The 17,917-nt window shown below is 41.2% G+C and overlaps 1 protein-coding gene and 1 long non-coding RNA gene across 8 annotated transcripts in view; one reads left to right on the forward strand and one right to left on the reverse strand.

Annotated features, from left to right (window-relative positions):
* Positions 1-17,917, forward strand: part of NCOA7 (nuclear receptor coactivator 7) — a 154,997-nt gene that overhangs the window by 122,494 nt on the left and 14,586 nt on the right. For 3 of the 4 annotated variants that reach the window (XM_042987116.1, XM_042987117.1, XM_042987118.1), the window contains exons 11-13: positions 6,385-6,532; positions 15,448-15,573; positions 16,911-17,063. In XM_042987116.1, the coding sequence (XP_042843050.1) occupies positions 6,385-6,532; positions 15,448-15,573; positions 16,911-17,063 (427 nt within the window). Of the gene's footprint in view, positions 1-6,384; positions 6,533-13,536; positions 13,750-15,447; positions 15,574-16,910; positions 17,064-17,917 lie in introns of those variants that run through there. The other variant, XM_015536001.2, reaches the window with a different exon arrangement.
* Positions 17,002-17,917, reverse strand: part of LOC102961929 — a 31,629-nt gene continuing 30,713 nt past the window's right edge. For all 4 annotated transcript variants that reach the window (XR_006217863.1, XR_006217864.1, XR_006217861.1 and 1 more), the window contains one exon: positions 17,002-17,076. This is a non-coding gene — a long non-coding RNA (uncharacterized LOC102961929). The remainder of the gene's footprint in view (positions 17,077-17,917) is intronic.

Raw genomic sequence — 17,917 nt, forward strand, 5'->3', positions numbered from 1 at the left:
TTCCTGATCTTTAAGTTGGGCATGGTAATACTTGGCCTCTTAGAGCTGCTGTACGATGTAACGTCCTTGAAAGAGGGAATCCCATCTTTTTAGGTCACTGATTATGTCATCAGTATTGCTTAAAACATAAGCTCAGTTCTCTGTTTAATATTAAAAATTTTTTATTACTCTGGCCCTCTTTTCTGTGATACTTTGAGAATACCCCTTCCCTCCTTTCTAGATCCTGTTTTCTATGGTAAGTCCAAAATGCTTCACCCAGTGTAAAGGGCTGCTCTGGCTGCTCTTTGACACACTACAGGCTGTTGCAGAATAGGACACTCACTCTGGCAACAAACAAATCCAGAGGCTTGATTCACCACTCACTGGAAACCCAGCAGTCCCAAGGGAAGAGGTTTGGGAGAAGAGGCCCTTTTATCAGGTCATCCCAGATTCCTGCCCCAGACTGAGATATTTATTGTGGAGAGAATGGCGCTGGCAGGCAAGAATGCTTTATGCCAACATTGACCTTGTCCCCACCCCTACACCTTGTTACAGCTTCTGAGAAACTTACACATATGACATAAGTAGCCATTTCCTTCCCTGGTATGCCCAGTGTGGCAGATAATTTGGTCTAAGTTTTACCATCAGCACACTCTGCCCAAATTGACCTATTCCCAAAATAATCATGGCATTCATAAGGATCCCAGGTTATCAGCCTAAACCATTCCCTCCACTACCTTGAAGAGTTTCTTTTCAAGAAGGGTGGGTGGGGAAAAGGATATTGCCTTTTTCTATGGGTTTACCTCCATTTGGAATACCTTAATTAATCAGAGATGCTTTAATCTGAACTTCAAAAGGGAGGGTATTAGGCACAGGATTCCTCCTTCCCAGGAAATCTTTTGGACTTTATACAAATCTTCCCTCCCATCCCCCTCCAAGTGGATTGTAAGAAAAAGTTGTCTTCATCAAGTACGGAATGTCCAATTATACCTTCCTCCAGAATAATAAATCCTACTCACCCTCACATCTACATAATTAAAAGGACCGCTCAAAGGGTCTCCTCAAGCAACTTAATGTCTTCGTCACCAAAAAGGGAAGTGACTGGCAATTTCTAGGATAGGATCTCTCATTAAAATCTTTATTGGCCCACAGTTTGCACAATTTATATTTTCTTATTATGTCTAAGAAGGAATGAAATATGGCTGGGGGGCGCGCCTGGGTGCTCAGTTGGTTAAGCGTCTGACTTCGGCTTGGGTCACAATCTTGCAGTTCGTGTGTTTGAGCCCTGTGTCGGGCTCTGTGCTGACAGCTCAGAGCCTGGAGCCTGCTTCAGGTTCTGTGGCTCCCCCTCTCTCTCTGCCCTTCCCCCATTCATGCTCACTCTCTCTCTGTCTCTGTCTCTCTCTCAAATGTAATTTTTTAAAAAGAAAGAATGAAATCTTAATTCCAAATCTGCACCTCCCTCCTCATTCCCTTGCAGTCTTGCACAGGGATATGTGTCAGCATGAGCTTTTATCGTGCTTCTTCCGTGTCCATACTTACACAGTGACTTTCCCTATGAGGGTCAAATATTGGAGAACAAATGAGCAGTCCTTCATGGAAAGTAGGTCCAAAAAATGACAAAAATGTGTCTGGTGTCAGAACCAGGAAGTTAACTGGGAAGCAATTTAGAAATCAGTGTGGAATAAGCGGAGGGCTTTCTAGTATGATTGAAAGAACCCTAATTGTCACCTCAGAAGATCTAGCCCTGGCTGTGATGCTGATGGTAGACTTCAGAGCCCCCATTCTCTCATATTTAAGGAGAGTTAGTTGAATTAAATAATACCCAATATCCCCATCAGCTCTAATATTCCTGAAGGTAATCTCTATGAGGGCAATACTGGGAGTTGAAGGAAGCAGTGCCCTCTGGCCAGAGACCACCAGAAACCTACTGAAGTTGAATGAGTTGGGTTGATTCATTGCTGGGAGAGTGAATACACACCATGGGACTGTGGGCCATCTCAGAAAGAGGGTGCTAGAAAGGAGGACAGGATTTAGATTTGTGTTAGGTGATTCAGGGGAGGACTTACGGGAGTGGACATTTGGTCTAGATTAGATGCTATCAGGAAGCAGAGGTCATTCAATGATTGGGTATCTTACAAGTCTTATCTAAGAGGAAAGAAGGAAGGAAGGAGTAGACTAAAGAGCTCAATGCTATAATTAGTAAAGCAGCAGAGTCACTCATATCACCCAGATTGGAGGGCTGTTGGTCATTTTTGTGGCTGGACAATATTCATGTTTTTAGTTTGGGTTCAGATATGAGACCTCAGAGGGGTCTTGTTTTTGTCGTGATTCATCATGGTCAAAGAGTGGTCTTGTCTGATGTTGATGTTTTGTGAAATTGTTTATGTTCAACAGGAGAATATGAGGACCTCGCTGTGAGTGCCACGCCAGCTTTTTAACAACACTTGGGCCTGGCTGATAGGCCCAGGCTAGCTGGCAGGTATCAGGGACTGCTTTTTCCTTTCTCACAGGAAAACTAGCGAACAAATAATTAGGAAATCCTTTTATTCATTGTAGATATGAGCATAGTAAATATCTTCCTTTCCAGGAGTTAGAGTGAAGCATATTTATGTCTCTATTACAAAATATAGTTGAGATGGACTATATATATATATATATATATATATATATATATAATATATTTAACAGTATAATATGTTTAATATATTTATATTTACTTATATAAAAATATATTTAGGTTTAATATATATTTATATATGTTATATTTAATAAATATATTTGATATATTTATATATTTTATATATTAATATATAAAATATATGTAATATAATATAATGATATATAATAATATATATTATATCATATTATATTATATATGATATAATATGTAATATTTATATATTTAATATATATATATTTAACACTATAAGTGTTAGGAAACTGAAGGAGTTATCATTGTATACTCATCAAACTTCTCTGGAGTGGTGATTAATATTTTCTAAGTTAATTTTTCATAGGAGAATGTATACTGCATGGTATAAATGCTTTTGAATGCTGCTATTCAAAAGAGAGAGAGAGTGTGTGTGTGTGTGTGTGTGTGTGTGTGTGTGTGTGTGTGTATTGCTGATGGGAAGACAAACAATGATATCATTCCTAAAAAGGGCAATATCGTTTTTACATAGCAAGTTTAGAAGGGAATTGCTCCTCTGACAACACAGTCCCACTTCTGGGAATATATCCTACAACTATACCTGTACACGTGTGAAGTGACTCACATGTGAAGTTATTCGTCACAGCATTATTTGTAACAATACAGTCTTGGAAACCACCCAAGCGTCCATCTATAGAGGATGATTACATAAGCGCTGGCTAATCCACAGAGTAAAGTACTCTGTGGCTATAAAAGAAAGAATGAGGAAACCATCTATATATTGATGTGGAAAGATACTAGGATGTATTGTTAAATAAAGACAGCAAGACAGAGAATAGTGCAATCTTTTGTAGAAATGGAAGACAAAAAGAATATATATTTATATTTATATCTATAACATTACAAAAATATACAGGAAATGAATAAAGTGGTCACCTGTAAAAGAAAAGGGTGAGCACAGAATTTGGTGGACAGTGATGTGGGTGAGAAGGAAACTTCTCATTATTTGCTTTTTAAAATACAGTTTTGATGCCAGAATCAGGAAAATGTCCTGCCTATTCCAAAAATTAACTTAAAGATCCATATGATATAAAATATGTCTTTCTCCCACGCCATTCCATTCTCCAGAGGTAACCATTTCGATCAGTTTCTTATATACCCTTTCAGAATAGTCCATTGTACTGACTAGTCCAGGAGCTCCAGAGAAACAGAACCAAAAGGATATGTACATATAAATACATATAGAGAGAAGGATTTGTTTGAAGGAATTGGTTTACGTGGTTGTGGGAGCTAGCAAGTCTGAAATCTACAAGGGGAGGCTGATAGGCTGGAGACCCAGGGAGAACTTGGATTGTAGTGTCACGTCTGAAGGCTATTTAGAGACAGAATTCCTTCTTGTTCAGGGGTCCTCAGTCTTTTTCTCTTAAGGCCTTCAACTGATTGCATGAGGCCCACTCACATTATGGAGGGTAATCTGCTTTCCTGAAAGTCTGCTGATTTAAATGTTAATCACTTCTAAAAAACACCTTCACAGCAACATCTACACCAGTGTTTGACCAAAAAGTGGCCAAGTTGATGTCATATACAATTAACCATCACATCAATGTACAATTATATCTATATCTGTTTTTTTAAAAGAATAGAAATGATAGTATATCATGGACATGGATGCACACCTTGTCTTGGATGCCAACTCTCCATGCGGAGTAGGAGAAATCTCAAAGGAAATATACTCTTAAAGTATATGAAAATTGATAATCCTGTACTATGACAGGAAGGATATGATTAATATAAAAAGGAAAACGACAGCTTTGAAACACGTTTGGTAGTGGTTCATGTTTACATTCTATAAAAGTTTCCACAAATTGAAAAGGAAAATACTGATTTCACAGCCAAAAGAGCTAATTCGTGAAAGAAAAGCTATAGCCAGGAAGAAAACATTTGAAACTTGTTCAGTGCATCAACATTCAGAGAAATGCCGAGTGCATAAGGTAAAACTTAAATATGTATTAAATTCTTTTTCTAGAAAAAGCATAAGCAAGATTGTTATGGAACTTTAATGCAAACTAAACTGCTGGTATCAAGAGTAAACTAGTGAGCCTTTCACAAGCCACCTGGCAGGATGAATCACAAGATATAAAATCATGCCCTTTGACTCAGTAATCCTGTTTCTGGGAACTCACCTTGAGGAAATAATGCAAAAGATGGTGAAAGGCATAGAGCCTGAGGATGTTCACTGTAATGTGAACTTGGGAAGAAGCTAAATATCCTGACAACACAGGAATTCAGATTATTTATGACTTAGTACTTTCATGAAATTAGCCAATATGAATCCGTACAAAGACTAGCAACATGGCAAATGTGCGCGATTTAATGTTATATATAGCAAACAATTATATTTTGGTCCTGATGTGACAATGAAAAGAAAACTATATGCATGTGGACAAGAGCAGATAGGAGTACAGAAACCTAAAAACCTTTTGCTGCATTCGGATTTCAGAATTGTGGGGGTCATTTCTTTTTTGTTTTAGTTCTCTTAATATTCGTCTTAGTCAATTTGTGCTGCTATACCAGAATGCCATAAGACTGGGTGGCTTATAAATGACAGAAAGGTATTCCTCACAGTTCTAAAGGCCGGGAAGTCTAAGATCAAGGTGCTGGCGGATTTGTCTGGTGAAGGCCCACTTCCTTGTTCATAGACAATTATCCTTTCACTGTGTCACATGGTGAAAAGAGGCCTCTTTTTATAAGGGCACTAATCCCAATCATGAGGGCTCATGACCTAAGCACTTCTCAAAGGTCCTATATCTAAATACCATCACATTTGGGGTTAAGCTTCAACATATGAATTTGGGGGGGGATACAAACATTCAAGCTATAGCGATGTTGTTATAATATTTTTACATAATCACAACTTTTTAAAAATTAGCAATAAGTTAATATTGCCCCAGACAGTAGGCTTACATTGAAATCCCATTTTGTAATTAGAAAAGACTTTTAAGAATCATCTGATCATACCTGTCACTCTCTCCAGCCACTGTGATGGATGTGGGAGTAGAATCGAAGGTTAGAGAGCCTGTGATTCTCATACCTGGGGGGATATTGCAGGTGCTGGGATCAGAGTTCTTATTCTCTGCTTGGGAATTAGCCATCTCTCTATTGTTTTAGTTTGGTAAGATGCTACAGTACCTCCAGGTGTTAAATATGTGTAAGAGAACAGAGAAATAGGAAGGCAACCACATTTCCGTGTCAATAAATCAGGTCTCTTTCTAATATTAAAACAACAATTAGTATTATTTACTTTGTAGCTATTAAAGGTGTTTTGTTAAAATGATAACAGTGCTTCAGTTACATAAAAACCCACTGAAGTATTGTTTATCTTTTCCAGTTAAATGTTCAGATCAGTTTTTTTTTCCCATTGAATACAAGTGTCCAATAAATGAAGACCTAACAAGGAGAAAATATTTGGTGTAAAGATTCCATTATGTGTTTCAATTTTACGTCCCCTCTCTTGATCTTTTCCTCAGATTGAGACAGGTTCTCAGTATCTGTGGGCTTCTACTTTCACTAGTTGACTTATTCTCCAAATTTGGAATGCGCTCGTAGAGGTCATCTTCACAGTGCGAAATTTCCCAATTAGCAAAACAGATTTGCCAAGCAGGAAAAGGATGGTTGCAAGTGCCCAACTTCCTACTTCTGCCTGCCAGGAAAGTAGATTTGGTGTTAACTCCTATGACGAATGTATTTTTCAGGGTGGATCATTTGTACACGTTCTTTGTTCAGTGGTCTCCTGACGTCTATGGGAAAGATGCCAAAGAGCAAGGCTTTGTGGTCGTGGAAAAGGAAGAACTGAATATGATCGACAACTTCTTCAGTGAGCCAACCACCAAGAGCTGGGAGGTGAGCACTCAAGAGGGGCTAGACTGTTGTGGCCATTAAATTACACTATGCAATCAAAATTTTCTTGTGTCCAGATACCAAGAACTGCTTGGCTGGCAAGAAGTTAGATTTCCTGTGCACTTTTGAAGTTATAGAGGGAAATAACTTTATTCCTCTGTTTGAGCCAGTTGTATGTGTCACATAAATACCACCACTATTACCGCTGCCAGGCCATTTCACTTTCCTTTTTAAAAACTGCTAATGGGTCCCCTTTATGTACAGGATGAAATTCAGCCTCCTTAATGTGGTCTGAAAAGCCCTTCATAATTTTTTTGAGCACTTACCAAGCCCTTCTCAATGGCACAATGGATGAGAGAAGCAGAATTTAGCATCAAGGAGTACAGATGAATCATTATAATATAATGAGATAATTGCCATTATAGGGGAAGTGCCAAGTGCTGTAGGAGCATGGGGCCAGGCACCTGAATGGAGCCAGGGGGATCAGTTAAAGCTGCCCAGAAGGAGTGATCTGAACAAACATCAGAAGGGGGAGTTCAGGCAGTTGGGGTAGAATGGGACATGGGGCATGTTCTGGCCAGAAAGGAAAATCTGTGCAGAGGAATGACAGAGGGAGAAACAGGATGTGGGACATTTGATAAACTAACAGGTTCAGTGTGGCTGGACCATAGGGTGCAAAGCTGAAGGAGGGGCAAGAAATGAAGCAGGAAAAGAAAGTAAGGACACACCACAAAAGACCTATGGATCGTGTCTATCTTCCTAAAGACAGTGGGAAGGCACTGAACTGTTTTGAGTCTGGAGAAGTGTACACACGTATGCATTTGAGAGAGCTCTCTCTTTCTGGCAGACGTTCAAGAGATTGGAGGAGTTGGACAACACTTGAGGCTCAGAGACCCATTAGGAGGCCCATGCAGGATCAATGTCGAGAGATAATGGTTGCTGCAAGAGTGGCAGTGGGGGTGGAGAAAATTGAGTGCTTTTGAAGGATAATTAGAAACTGGAATACACAGTATTTTGTGAGTAATTAATTATATGTGGAAAGTAAGGAATATATGGAGATTGAACTCTTTGTTTTTAGAGTGGGAACTGAAGGGGCAGTGGTACCTGCCCTTCGCTGAGATAGGAGCATAGCAAGAGTATTAGATTTAGTAGAAAATGCTCTGCATTCTGGTTTTAATCTAAATTTGAGGTGTCTGTGGAACGTTCGAGAGACAGAATAAAACTTAGGAGAAATATCTAAAGACATGACTTGGCAATCAGTGGCAAAGTTGAAGTTATGAGTATAGATGAGGTCATCCTAGGAGAGTATTTACAGTGGAAAGGGAACAGGGCTCAAACTAGAACCCTTAGGGATACCTCCATTTAAAGGGGCCAAAGGCAGTAGAGACCACAAAGGCAGCCAGGGAAGAAGGTAGAAAACAAGGAAAGTCATGTCTTAGAGACCAAGGGAAGAGAATGTTTCGAGAGGGGAGTCATGGTCAAAATGACTTATGCTGCAGAAAAGTCAGAAGATAAGAACTGAGGTATGTCTCTTGGACTTAAAACCAAGGAGGTAGTTGGTGACTTTGACAAGAGCAGTCTCATTAAAGTGGTAAGTTCAAAATTTAGATTCCAATGGTTCAAAGAATGAGTGGGAGATAAGTAAATTGAACTAGTAAAGGTGGGCAAACAATTCAAATTTGGTTCTGGAGGATAAAAATGAGGTGGTGAACTGGAAGAATAAGTGAGGTTGGGAAGGTTTTCCCTCTTGTGAGAGCGACTTTAACCTTTTGGATGAGGTCATTAGGAACCCCAGGGTAGAAGGTCAGAAGATAAGGGAATGAGGAAGGAACTCATCAGGAGAGCAGATCTCTGAGAATTGGCAGAGAAGTGGAAATAGGGATAGGATTGGTTTTAGACAAGTGGGTGGGCAGTAGAAAAGAATAGGATGTGTGCAAATAAAATGCCGATTGAGTGGTGGCAAATTGTGGCATTTTTCATCCGATGGTTTCTTTGCAGTGGAAGGAAGGGGATCTCCTGAAGTGAAGGAGGAGTTAGAGAAATATGGAGACGGTATGAAATAGCCTCAAGACTAGGCTCAATGTGAAGGGCTGTCATGGGGTAGCTGTCTGGTATGGAGAGCCCTGTTGGGTCTGCCATGTTTATAGTGGCCCCAGGCTACAGTGAGGGGTGATTTTCTCCAGGAATCCCAGCCTGGTTTTAGATTCATCAAGTGCACAGTCGGATCCTTCCAAGGTTGGAACCTTGCCAGATTGGGACGAGCAAGGGTAATGAGCCTGCCCCTTAGGTCTGATGCCTTCTGGAATGCCAGGTTCTCTCATATGTATGCTTGTACTCACTTCCTGTCTCACTGCCTGATAGCTCTGTAGCGTATTGTCCCCAAATTTATTTGCTTGTTATGTCTCCCCATAGTTCACAAAGCTTCTTATTTGAAACTACTGTTTGAAGCTGTTTAAGCCTTTCAGGCTCTTTCTTCCTTGGCTTTTTATATAAATTCTGATTTTTTTTTTTCTTTTCTTTTTTTGCTCCTGTCTCTGGCCAGTCTTTCCAAGTCAACTTTGCTGGTCCCTTTTCTCATGCTGTCTCTGGGAGTTTGTCTTTGGCCCTCTTCTCATCTGTTACATCTTTCTTGGATGAGCTCATCAACTCTTGTAGCTTATGCTGCCTACTCCCACATCTGCCTACACCACATACCTTTCTCCCGAGCTGCTACTCTAGAGTTCATAGCCGCCCCCCAGGCACAGCTGCAAGTACCCATGAGGCAGAGGTGGTGTGATACTGATATTCTGGCCAAGGCACCCAAGAATATCAAGTTCTGTCCTCACCTAATCAGCTCTGTCGAAGAGGCCCCCATAAGATACGTGCACAAAGGAAGCAAAGCCAGGAAATGTACATTTTCTTTTTTATTTTTAAGTTTATTTTTGAGAGAGACAGCACAAGTGGGGGATGGGCAGAAAGAAAGGGAGAGAGAGAGAGAGACTCCTAAGCGGGCTCTGAACTGTCAGTGCAGAGCCTGACGTGGGGCCCAAACTCTCAAAATTGTGAGATTGTGACCTGAGCCTAAACCAAGAGTAGGATGCTCAACTGACTGAGCCACCCAGGCACCCCTGAAGTGTTCATTTTCTTACTGAGACTGTGGCCTCTTGCTCCAATATGGAGTTCCAGAGAGAAGGTTAGATAACATGGTGGGCGGGGGGGGGGGGGGGGGGGGGGGGCGGGGGGAAGGCGGTTAATCCTTGCCTGATGAGGTCTGAATATCTGCAAACTGCAAAAGGGAGCAGCCCCTTTTGAAGGACTGTTCTGCCTCTCTCCGCTAATCCCATCCTTGAATCTCAGCTCTTGCTAACCCCAGTGGGAGGAGAGAGAGGCCACATCTACCAGTACCAGAGGGAAAGGAGCTAAAGAGGTATACAGGGAGAGAAAGGTCTGCTTCAAGATCTAGTGTGGGCCTGGGCAGTCTGCCCCAGGCCTTCTCGGATTGAGCTACTGAGGAGATTGAAAGAGAGGGCAAATCCCTCTAAGAAACTACTCTAGATCTGTGGTGGAAAAAGAGGAAAAGAAGAAGGGATGGAGAAGGAGGAAGAACTTGGTTGGCCTATTCCAAGCTCCTCGTGCTTATGCTAATACTTGTGCTCATAACTGGAGAGAGAAGTGGCTAGACTGGTCAGGTTGCCTTATCCCTGTTTTCTGGCCACATGGCAGAGAGAGTCCAAAAGTGCAACGAGCAGCAGAATGCTTGCCACACTCCCTTGCATGCAGGAGCAGGCCCCCCATACTAGCATTACCGTCAAGCCAAGCCACTGCAACAGCATTGCTGCTCCTTTGGGAAGGGGGACCGGAGGGGGACTGTCACTCCCCCGGAAGCTAGCAGGTGTCTGATCCTCGGCATGTCCAAAACAACTCATCATGCCCCCAAACTTGCTTCTTCTCACGTATTCCCATCTCAATTGGTGGTGGTCCAAGCTAGAAACCTAGATATCATCCTAGATTCTTTTCCTTCATCATATCTAGTCAGAGTTTTATTGATTGTGATCTTATATGGTACAGAGACCTCTGCTTCCCTCCATCAAATGTGCCCCAGTCAGCCTGTCTGCATCCTTCACTTGGACTCCCAAGGGCACCTCCAGACCCAACCCAACCACCAGTCTGTTCTCTCATACACAGACTCTTTAAGTAAGCTTTATGTCCTAATTTTATATAAGTAACACCTGCTTATTGTAGGAAATTTGGAAGCTACAGAAAAGTACAATGCAGAACATTTAAAAATATGTGACCACCCTTAACAGTTTTGTGCATTTTAATTCAATTCCCTTCTTTCTCATTTATTTTAGGATGTTTTCTTAGGGGTTTGGGGGTAGGGAGTCTTTTTAGTTTTGCAAAGGGCAATCATGTTTTATGTATAGTTCTGCATCTGGTTTTCCCACCTAACATCTTGTGGGAATTGTGTCATCTTCAAGGTTTTTAAGCCTCATTTTAATGGTTGCATGACATTTAAAATCTCAATTATAGTTTTTTTTAACAATTCCCTACTTTTAGGAATCATTGTGTTGGTTCAAGTTTTTCACAAGGGTGAAATGATCTGCAACCCTTACTGTTCCCTTAGTTTCCTAGGAGTGACATTAGTTGATAGAAGAGTATTAAAGGATCCTATTTTTTTTTTTTATATATATGGCAACTTAACTTGCCAGCAATGTGAGGAATACCCCTCTCACTGTGTTTATTCCAGCAGCAAGGATTATTACTGTTATTCCCCCCAAAATTATGCTAATTTGGAAGCATAAAAATGATATATTTTAATTTTTATTTCCTTGGTTGAGGAAAGAATAGATGAAAAAAACGTGTGTGTGTGTGTGTGTGTGTGTGTGAGATGCCCACTCATTTCCTTTGCTCATTTTTCTAGAAGAATCTTAATACTGAGCTCTTTATGATTAAATGATACTAATTTTTTGTCTCCTCTTTTTTTAATATTTATTTATTTTTGAGAGAGAGCAAGAGCAAGGGAGGGGCAGAGAGGGGGAGACAGATGATCTGAAGTAGGCTCTGTGCTGACAACAGCAAGCCAGATGCAGGGCTCAAACTCACAAACTGCAAGATCATGACCTGAGCTGAAGTCAGTCGCTCAACGGACTGAGTTGCCCAGGTGCCCCTCTCCTCTATTTTTTCTTGAGAAAGAGATAGCACATGTGTGCAGAAGCATGTGTGTGAGCAGGGGAAGGGCTGGGTGTTTTTGTTTTTGTTTTTGTTTTCCCCCTATAGTGTTTTTAGGTATGGGTGGCCCTGTAGTATCAATTTAAACCCCACTCAGTCTGCAGTTGATTTATTGATACATGATAGGTAATATTTTTAATAGGTAATTTTTTCCAACACTACTTAATGGTTTCTGGTGTTTCCTTCATCATATTTAAAGGTCTCATATATGTTCTGCACTATCTATTTAACTTGTTTAAATAACACATATGATCATATACTCCCATGCTTCAAACACTCAGGGACTCTCCATTGCCTATGGTTATCATTACCCACCTGGCCAATCATCAGACCAACACTTGGTGATTTGTTTTCCTTTAACTGACTCTTAGACCTTTACCACTGGAGACAGAAATTTAGTAGGTCTGGGAGAGGAGTGTCAGAATCTGTATTTTTTAAAGCTCCTAGATTTTGAAGAATAGCCAGGTTTTAGACACAGTGGCCCCTAGGATAAGTTCTCAGCTTCTTCATGGCATTAAGATTCTTGGTTTTCTCCACTTCTGTCCTTCCACAGCTTCATCTCTACTTCTCTTCCTTTCTATTCCCAAGCTATAGTGAACCTAGAACAAACATACCTGTTTTCCTTCTGTACCCTCCACCCCCGACATCTGTCCACACTGCACCCTCTGCTCTCAAACTGAAGCCCCATCCACTCTGTGAATAAGCCATCCCCCAAGGCTCTAGGTGCCCCCACCTTTGAGTTGCTACTATTAGCATTTATATTACATGGAGTGGCATTCATATTATTTATAAATGTCTCTCTGCTGTCTCTTCACCCTCTCGAGACTGTGGACTGCTTTGTGTCCCCAAGCCTGGCCAAGTACCTGACACTTGCTATCATCGAGAGAGAGATCAGTAAATGCTAGCTGTTTTGAAGTGCCAGGAACTGAAGAGAGTGCCAGTGCTGTCTCACTGGCACAAAATCCAAGTGATTCTGCCCCAAATTGTGTCCTGGTTCTTGCATTGAAAATCAGTTCCAGCTGACCTGGGTCTGGTCATGGAGTTGTCTGCCAGAATTCTCATGAGAACACACCCCAGCTTGAGCTGTACAATAGCACTCTGATGTGCTCAGCAGTACCCAAAAACAAAAGCCATTTTGGATCTGGAAGAGTCACAGAACGATCACTGAAAATTGATGCAGTGGTCATCTACATGTTTTCCCAACCCCCTGCCATCTGATCTGGGAAGTAGAGGAGAACTCATCATGCTTATTAGTCATTAAGATGAGTACTCTAAAAGGAAAGGAGGTAAATGTTCCTTTGTCAGCTCTTTTGAAACACTGAATGTAAAGTAGCCTTCTTCTCAGTCTCATATAAACCAGGACGTTCTCCCATTCTTTTAAGGTCCGCATATCCGACAAACATAATGTGTCATTGAGGTGAAATGCCCTTGTTGTAAGTGTAATATACCTACCTTGGGTAAAGGCTCCTTTGAGATTCAAACCTATGTCAGGAACATACATAAAGTTTAAAAATGGAAATTTAGCTTTAGAGACGGTGCTGGGAAAAAACTCTGAAGAGGCAGGACTAGAAGAGCTAGCTTAGCCAGAGGACTATTAGGAAGAAAAGTATAAGAAGAAAAGGGGAAAAAAAGAAACAAAACAACAATGGAGTTTTGTTGCAGTTAGGAAACTACCGTTTCAAAGGTGAAAGTGTCATTTTACAGCCTCACAGCAATGCCTGACAGGAAGTGTGTGTTTGCTCTAAATCCTAATTTGGGTGTGTTCCTGTAGAAATGTTGAGCCCTCTCCTAAGGGAAACAGAAACTCAATCATGCAGGAAACTAGATACTGCAAAAACAGTTGTAGCTCAGCGTGGCTGTAAGCAACAGTGGTGTGAAGGCAGAGAAAAAGCTGTTCCTCGTTAGAAAGCAAGCAGACGGTTCTCCCCCCCGTCAGGATGCGAGACCGAAGGTTGCCCTTGGACATTCAGATTTTCTATTGTGCCAGACCGGACCAAGAGCCTTTTGTGAAGGTATGCTGGAGTCCCTGGGAGCTAATAAGATGTCAGTGAATCCTCAGAGATCTGCAACTCAGTATGTTTTCAGATGCTTTCTAATGAGAAAGGATTGTGCTGACATTTCAGCGGAATGTTTGGGAGATGGATATGATGTGGTTTGCCCCTTCAAAAGCCCCTATTTTATTCTTTTTCATTCCATAGCCCTCTTTGTACCTGTGTTAAATGTGGAGTTCACAAAAAAGGTGTGCTTTATTTAATACATTTAAAATGCTGGGTTTGTGATTCTTTGACAGTGTTTTTATTTTTGTTTTTGTTTTTTAAGTAAATCTCCCATGAGAAGATAGTAAAATTTGTTAGCTAATTTCCTTACCTATAAATCTAGTTCAGATAGTGGCAGGTAACTATCACTGTGCATATTGGAAATGGAGTAGTGCATTATCTGACAACTTTGACTAAATGTAACTTAAATGTTGTTTCTCTATGATGCAAAAGTGACTAAATTTAGTACCCAGGTATTCTGCTGAGCTAATCACCCTATCTGTATCATTCAATTTCAAAATAATTTAGTGATTTATCCAGGAGGGGCAAAACATAGATTAAAAAAATTTTTTTAAGTTTATTTTGAGAGAGAAAGAGAGAGAGACCGCAAGCACAAGGAGGGGAGGGAGCAGAGAGAGAGAATCCCAAGCAGGCTCTGCCCTGTCAGTCAGCACAGGAGCCCCTGAGATCATGACCTGAGCCAAAATCAAGAGTCAGATGCTTAACAGACTGAGCCACCCAGGCACCCCCCCCCCCCCCCCGCCAAAAATAGATTTTAAATTGAAATGGACTTTGGTTGTTCATAAGCAAGTTACAGTGAAATAATAAATGTGTATAAAATCATGTTTCTCAGTTTTGAAGGAAAAAATATTTTGATAGTTTCTAAATCATACATAAAGAATTGTAACCTAATTATAATTTAGACTAAATTTAGCTTTGTGTCTCTTTGTATTGTTGCTTCTAGTGGATGTTACCATTTGTTATTTCTTCAGCGTTTGTTGCTATGTGCCATAGCCTTAAGAGAAAACATTCGTAGGAGTCTTGATTTAAAAACTATCCTTATCTGGTCGCTTGGGTGGCTCAGTCGGTTAAGTGTCCGACTTCAGCTCAGGTCATGATCTCACAGTTTGTGGGTTTGAGCCCGGAATTGGGCTCTGTGCTGACAGCTCAGAGCCTGGAGCCTGCTTTAGATTCTGTGTCTCCCTCTCTCTCTGCCCCTCCCCTGCTCATGCTCTGTCTCTCTCTGTCTCAAAAATAAATTTAAAAAAAATTAAAAAAAAACTAATCTTACTTACCAATTATCCTGTTTATAGAAGACTTACAGAATGATTCTTGATTTGTCCCTTAACAATTTAAATTTAGATGCAGGATATGTCACCTGTAGAGTTATGCATAATGATGCACCCTCAATGAGCACTTGGCAGCCGTAGTAAAGGTGAAAACCCTATGACTTTAATTTGTACGTATTAAGTACCTCAGCTGAACTGTGTTAAATTCTGCATTTGTTCAGAAATTGAAGTTGAAATTAGCCCTTTTCCCAGAGTCCTGGTTCAGTTTACGTCTTACTGCTAAAACTCCACCTGTTCTGGGCAACCGTGTACCTGAGGCCGTTTTTAGCAGGCGGCGGAAAAGCAAGCATATCAGGTTTTGGGGGCTTTGTCTTCTCCGTTTCAGATCATCACCGTTGAGGAGGCAAAGCGCAGGAAGAGCACCTGCAGCTACTATGAAGAGGACGATGAAGTGGCCCTACCAGTCCTGCAGCCCCATAGCGCACTCCTAGAGAACATGCACATCGAGCAGGTGGGCGCTCCCCTGGGACATAGGGCGGGGCTTCCAGGCCTGAAAAAGGCATTTTCCATCCCTGACTGCATTTGCTCCTCTCACTGGGGGTGAAGGAAGGGCCAGGTTTTAAAGAAAGAACACCAGCAGCCCAACCAATGTCCGTGTCCTTTCTCCGCTTCAGAAGGTTACGTTAGCACTCCGGGTCACCTTCGTGGGAGTCTGGAGACTTGGCCAGAAACTACATCCATCTCCTAAACCTGAATGAAAAGCCACTTCATGTCTTCAAAACAGTTTTAAAATTGTCCTACCACAGTCCTGTGCATATTCCTAACACTCACAAGAGGATTTAAATTTATCCTGGCGATTACTGCAGAGTTCTAATGGTTTTTCAACTTTTTGGGTTCAATTAAAGTCATATAGCAAATACACTTCCCTAGCTTTATGAAAACTACCTACCACTAGGAGTAATTTTCCTTTTTTCTTAATTTTCCTTGTTCACTATCTTTTCTGAAAGTCTCTTCAATTCTTATGAAATACTATCATGTGCTGCGTTTGAACTTGAGTAAGGAATCTCTTGCATTTCTCCCACTAGCCAACTCAGAAATCTGCATTTTGGAGACATTAAAGAATCGAGTTCAATCTCTCAATTTGCAGATGAGCCTATGAAGGCTCAGGAAAGCCAGGAGACTTGAGCAAGCAGTTATGGAGATGGAGTTCATGCTGATATTAGAACTGATGTTAAGCATTCTGAAAACTTCCTTACTTCATAGCCTCCTTTGTCAGTAGTTTTGAAGAGATATGCATTATTGGTATTTATGGCAGCCCAGTTTAAGCTAAATGTTAATGTAGGTGAAAGATACAAGCAAGATGAGGACAGACTGCATTTATTTGACTACTAGCATAAAACACCTATGTTTTCTTGTTCTCACTTCTGTGAGAAGCTGCCAATATCAGTAGTAGTTCTGAGCCTATGAGCATTTAGAAAGAACCATCAGAGAACCATGAACTGTTTGCTGAAGGTCAGGTTGAAGTGTAAAAGGGAGAGCTTGTGTCTAATTCATATCAAGCTGGGCGCTGTATCTTCAAATGCGTAGTTGCATAGTGACCCCTCATTCATGGCCCTGAAAGGGAATGTGTGCTCTGGCTGGCATCCCTACCAAGGTCAACACCATCAAGCAGTGATTCTCGCTTCTCTTTCTTGGTTTATAGTGACAAATATTTGCCAGAGTAAAGAGGAACAACATGTGAGTAAGTGTGATTTTGAGTTTGAGCCTCAGGTTCTTGCTTTGTGCTATAAGCTTATGAGGGATTTGTGGGAAAACTGTATATTTACATCTCCTTCTTTGGATTTGCAGCTGGCCCGACGCCTTCCAGCAAGGGTACAAGGGTATCCATGGAGACTTGCATATAGCACATTAGAGCATGGGACCAGTTTGAAAACTCTTTATCGGAAGTCAGCATCACTAGACAGTCCTGTCCTGTTGGTCATCAAAGATATGGATAATCAGGTGAGGCTTGTTCCTGTCATAGAAAAACAAAAATAATTTATTTATTTTGAGAGGGGGGGAAGGGACAGAGAGAGAGGGAAGGGCAGAGAGAGAGAGAATCTTAAGCAGGCTCTGCACTGCCAGTGAGGCTCAAACTCATGAACTTTGAGGTCATGACCTGAGCCAAATTCAAGAGCCAGATGCCCAACCAACTGAGCTACCTAGGCAGCCCTCATAGAAAACATTTGTTTTGATGAAGATTTTCAAACTTACACAACAGGAGAGAGACCAGTACAAGAATTCCCCATCAGCCAGATTTACACTTAGCATGATTCTGCCCCATATGCTTCATCTGTCTTTCTTTGTTGGTTTATCTTCGCTGAAGTATTTTGAAGTACATCCCAATTATTATGTCATTTCACCCCTACATACTTCAGAATGCATCTCGAAAAGGAAAATGAAGCATATCTCCAAATACAGTCATATTCTACAGAATTTTTTTTTTCCTGTGCTCACCATACAGTAGGAAGCAATGTTGATATTCCACAACCTAAAGCCTGAAAAGTTGGAGAAAAGTCAAGTCTGGAAAGGGAGATAGTTACAGAAAGCTCTTGTGCCATATCAGAACTCTTTCCAGGAGCTGAGGTAGTACCCACAAACGTGCTGGCACGGTTGCTGAGACGGAGAGCCATTCAGAGCCAGGGTGTGTTCGACCTGAGGGGCCCGATTGTTATGAAATAGCAAAGAATGCTCTGTACCATTGCTCATTGCCCTTTCACCTGTGCTGTAGTGGGTCTTGGAGGCAGAGGAGAATTCTAGGTATTACCCCCACGTGCCTTCACTAGTGCTTCTGTCAGTCAGCTTGGGGTATGAGT

The sequence above is a fragment of the Panthera tigris genome, chromosome B2 (assembly GCF_018350195.1).
Source record: "Panthera tigris isolate Pti1 chromosome B2, P.tigris_Pti1_mat1.1, whole genome shotgun sequence".
In the NCBI taxonomy this organism is placed as follows: Eukaryota; Metazoa; Chordata; class Mammalia; order Carnivora; family Felidae; genus Panthera; species Panthera tigris.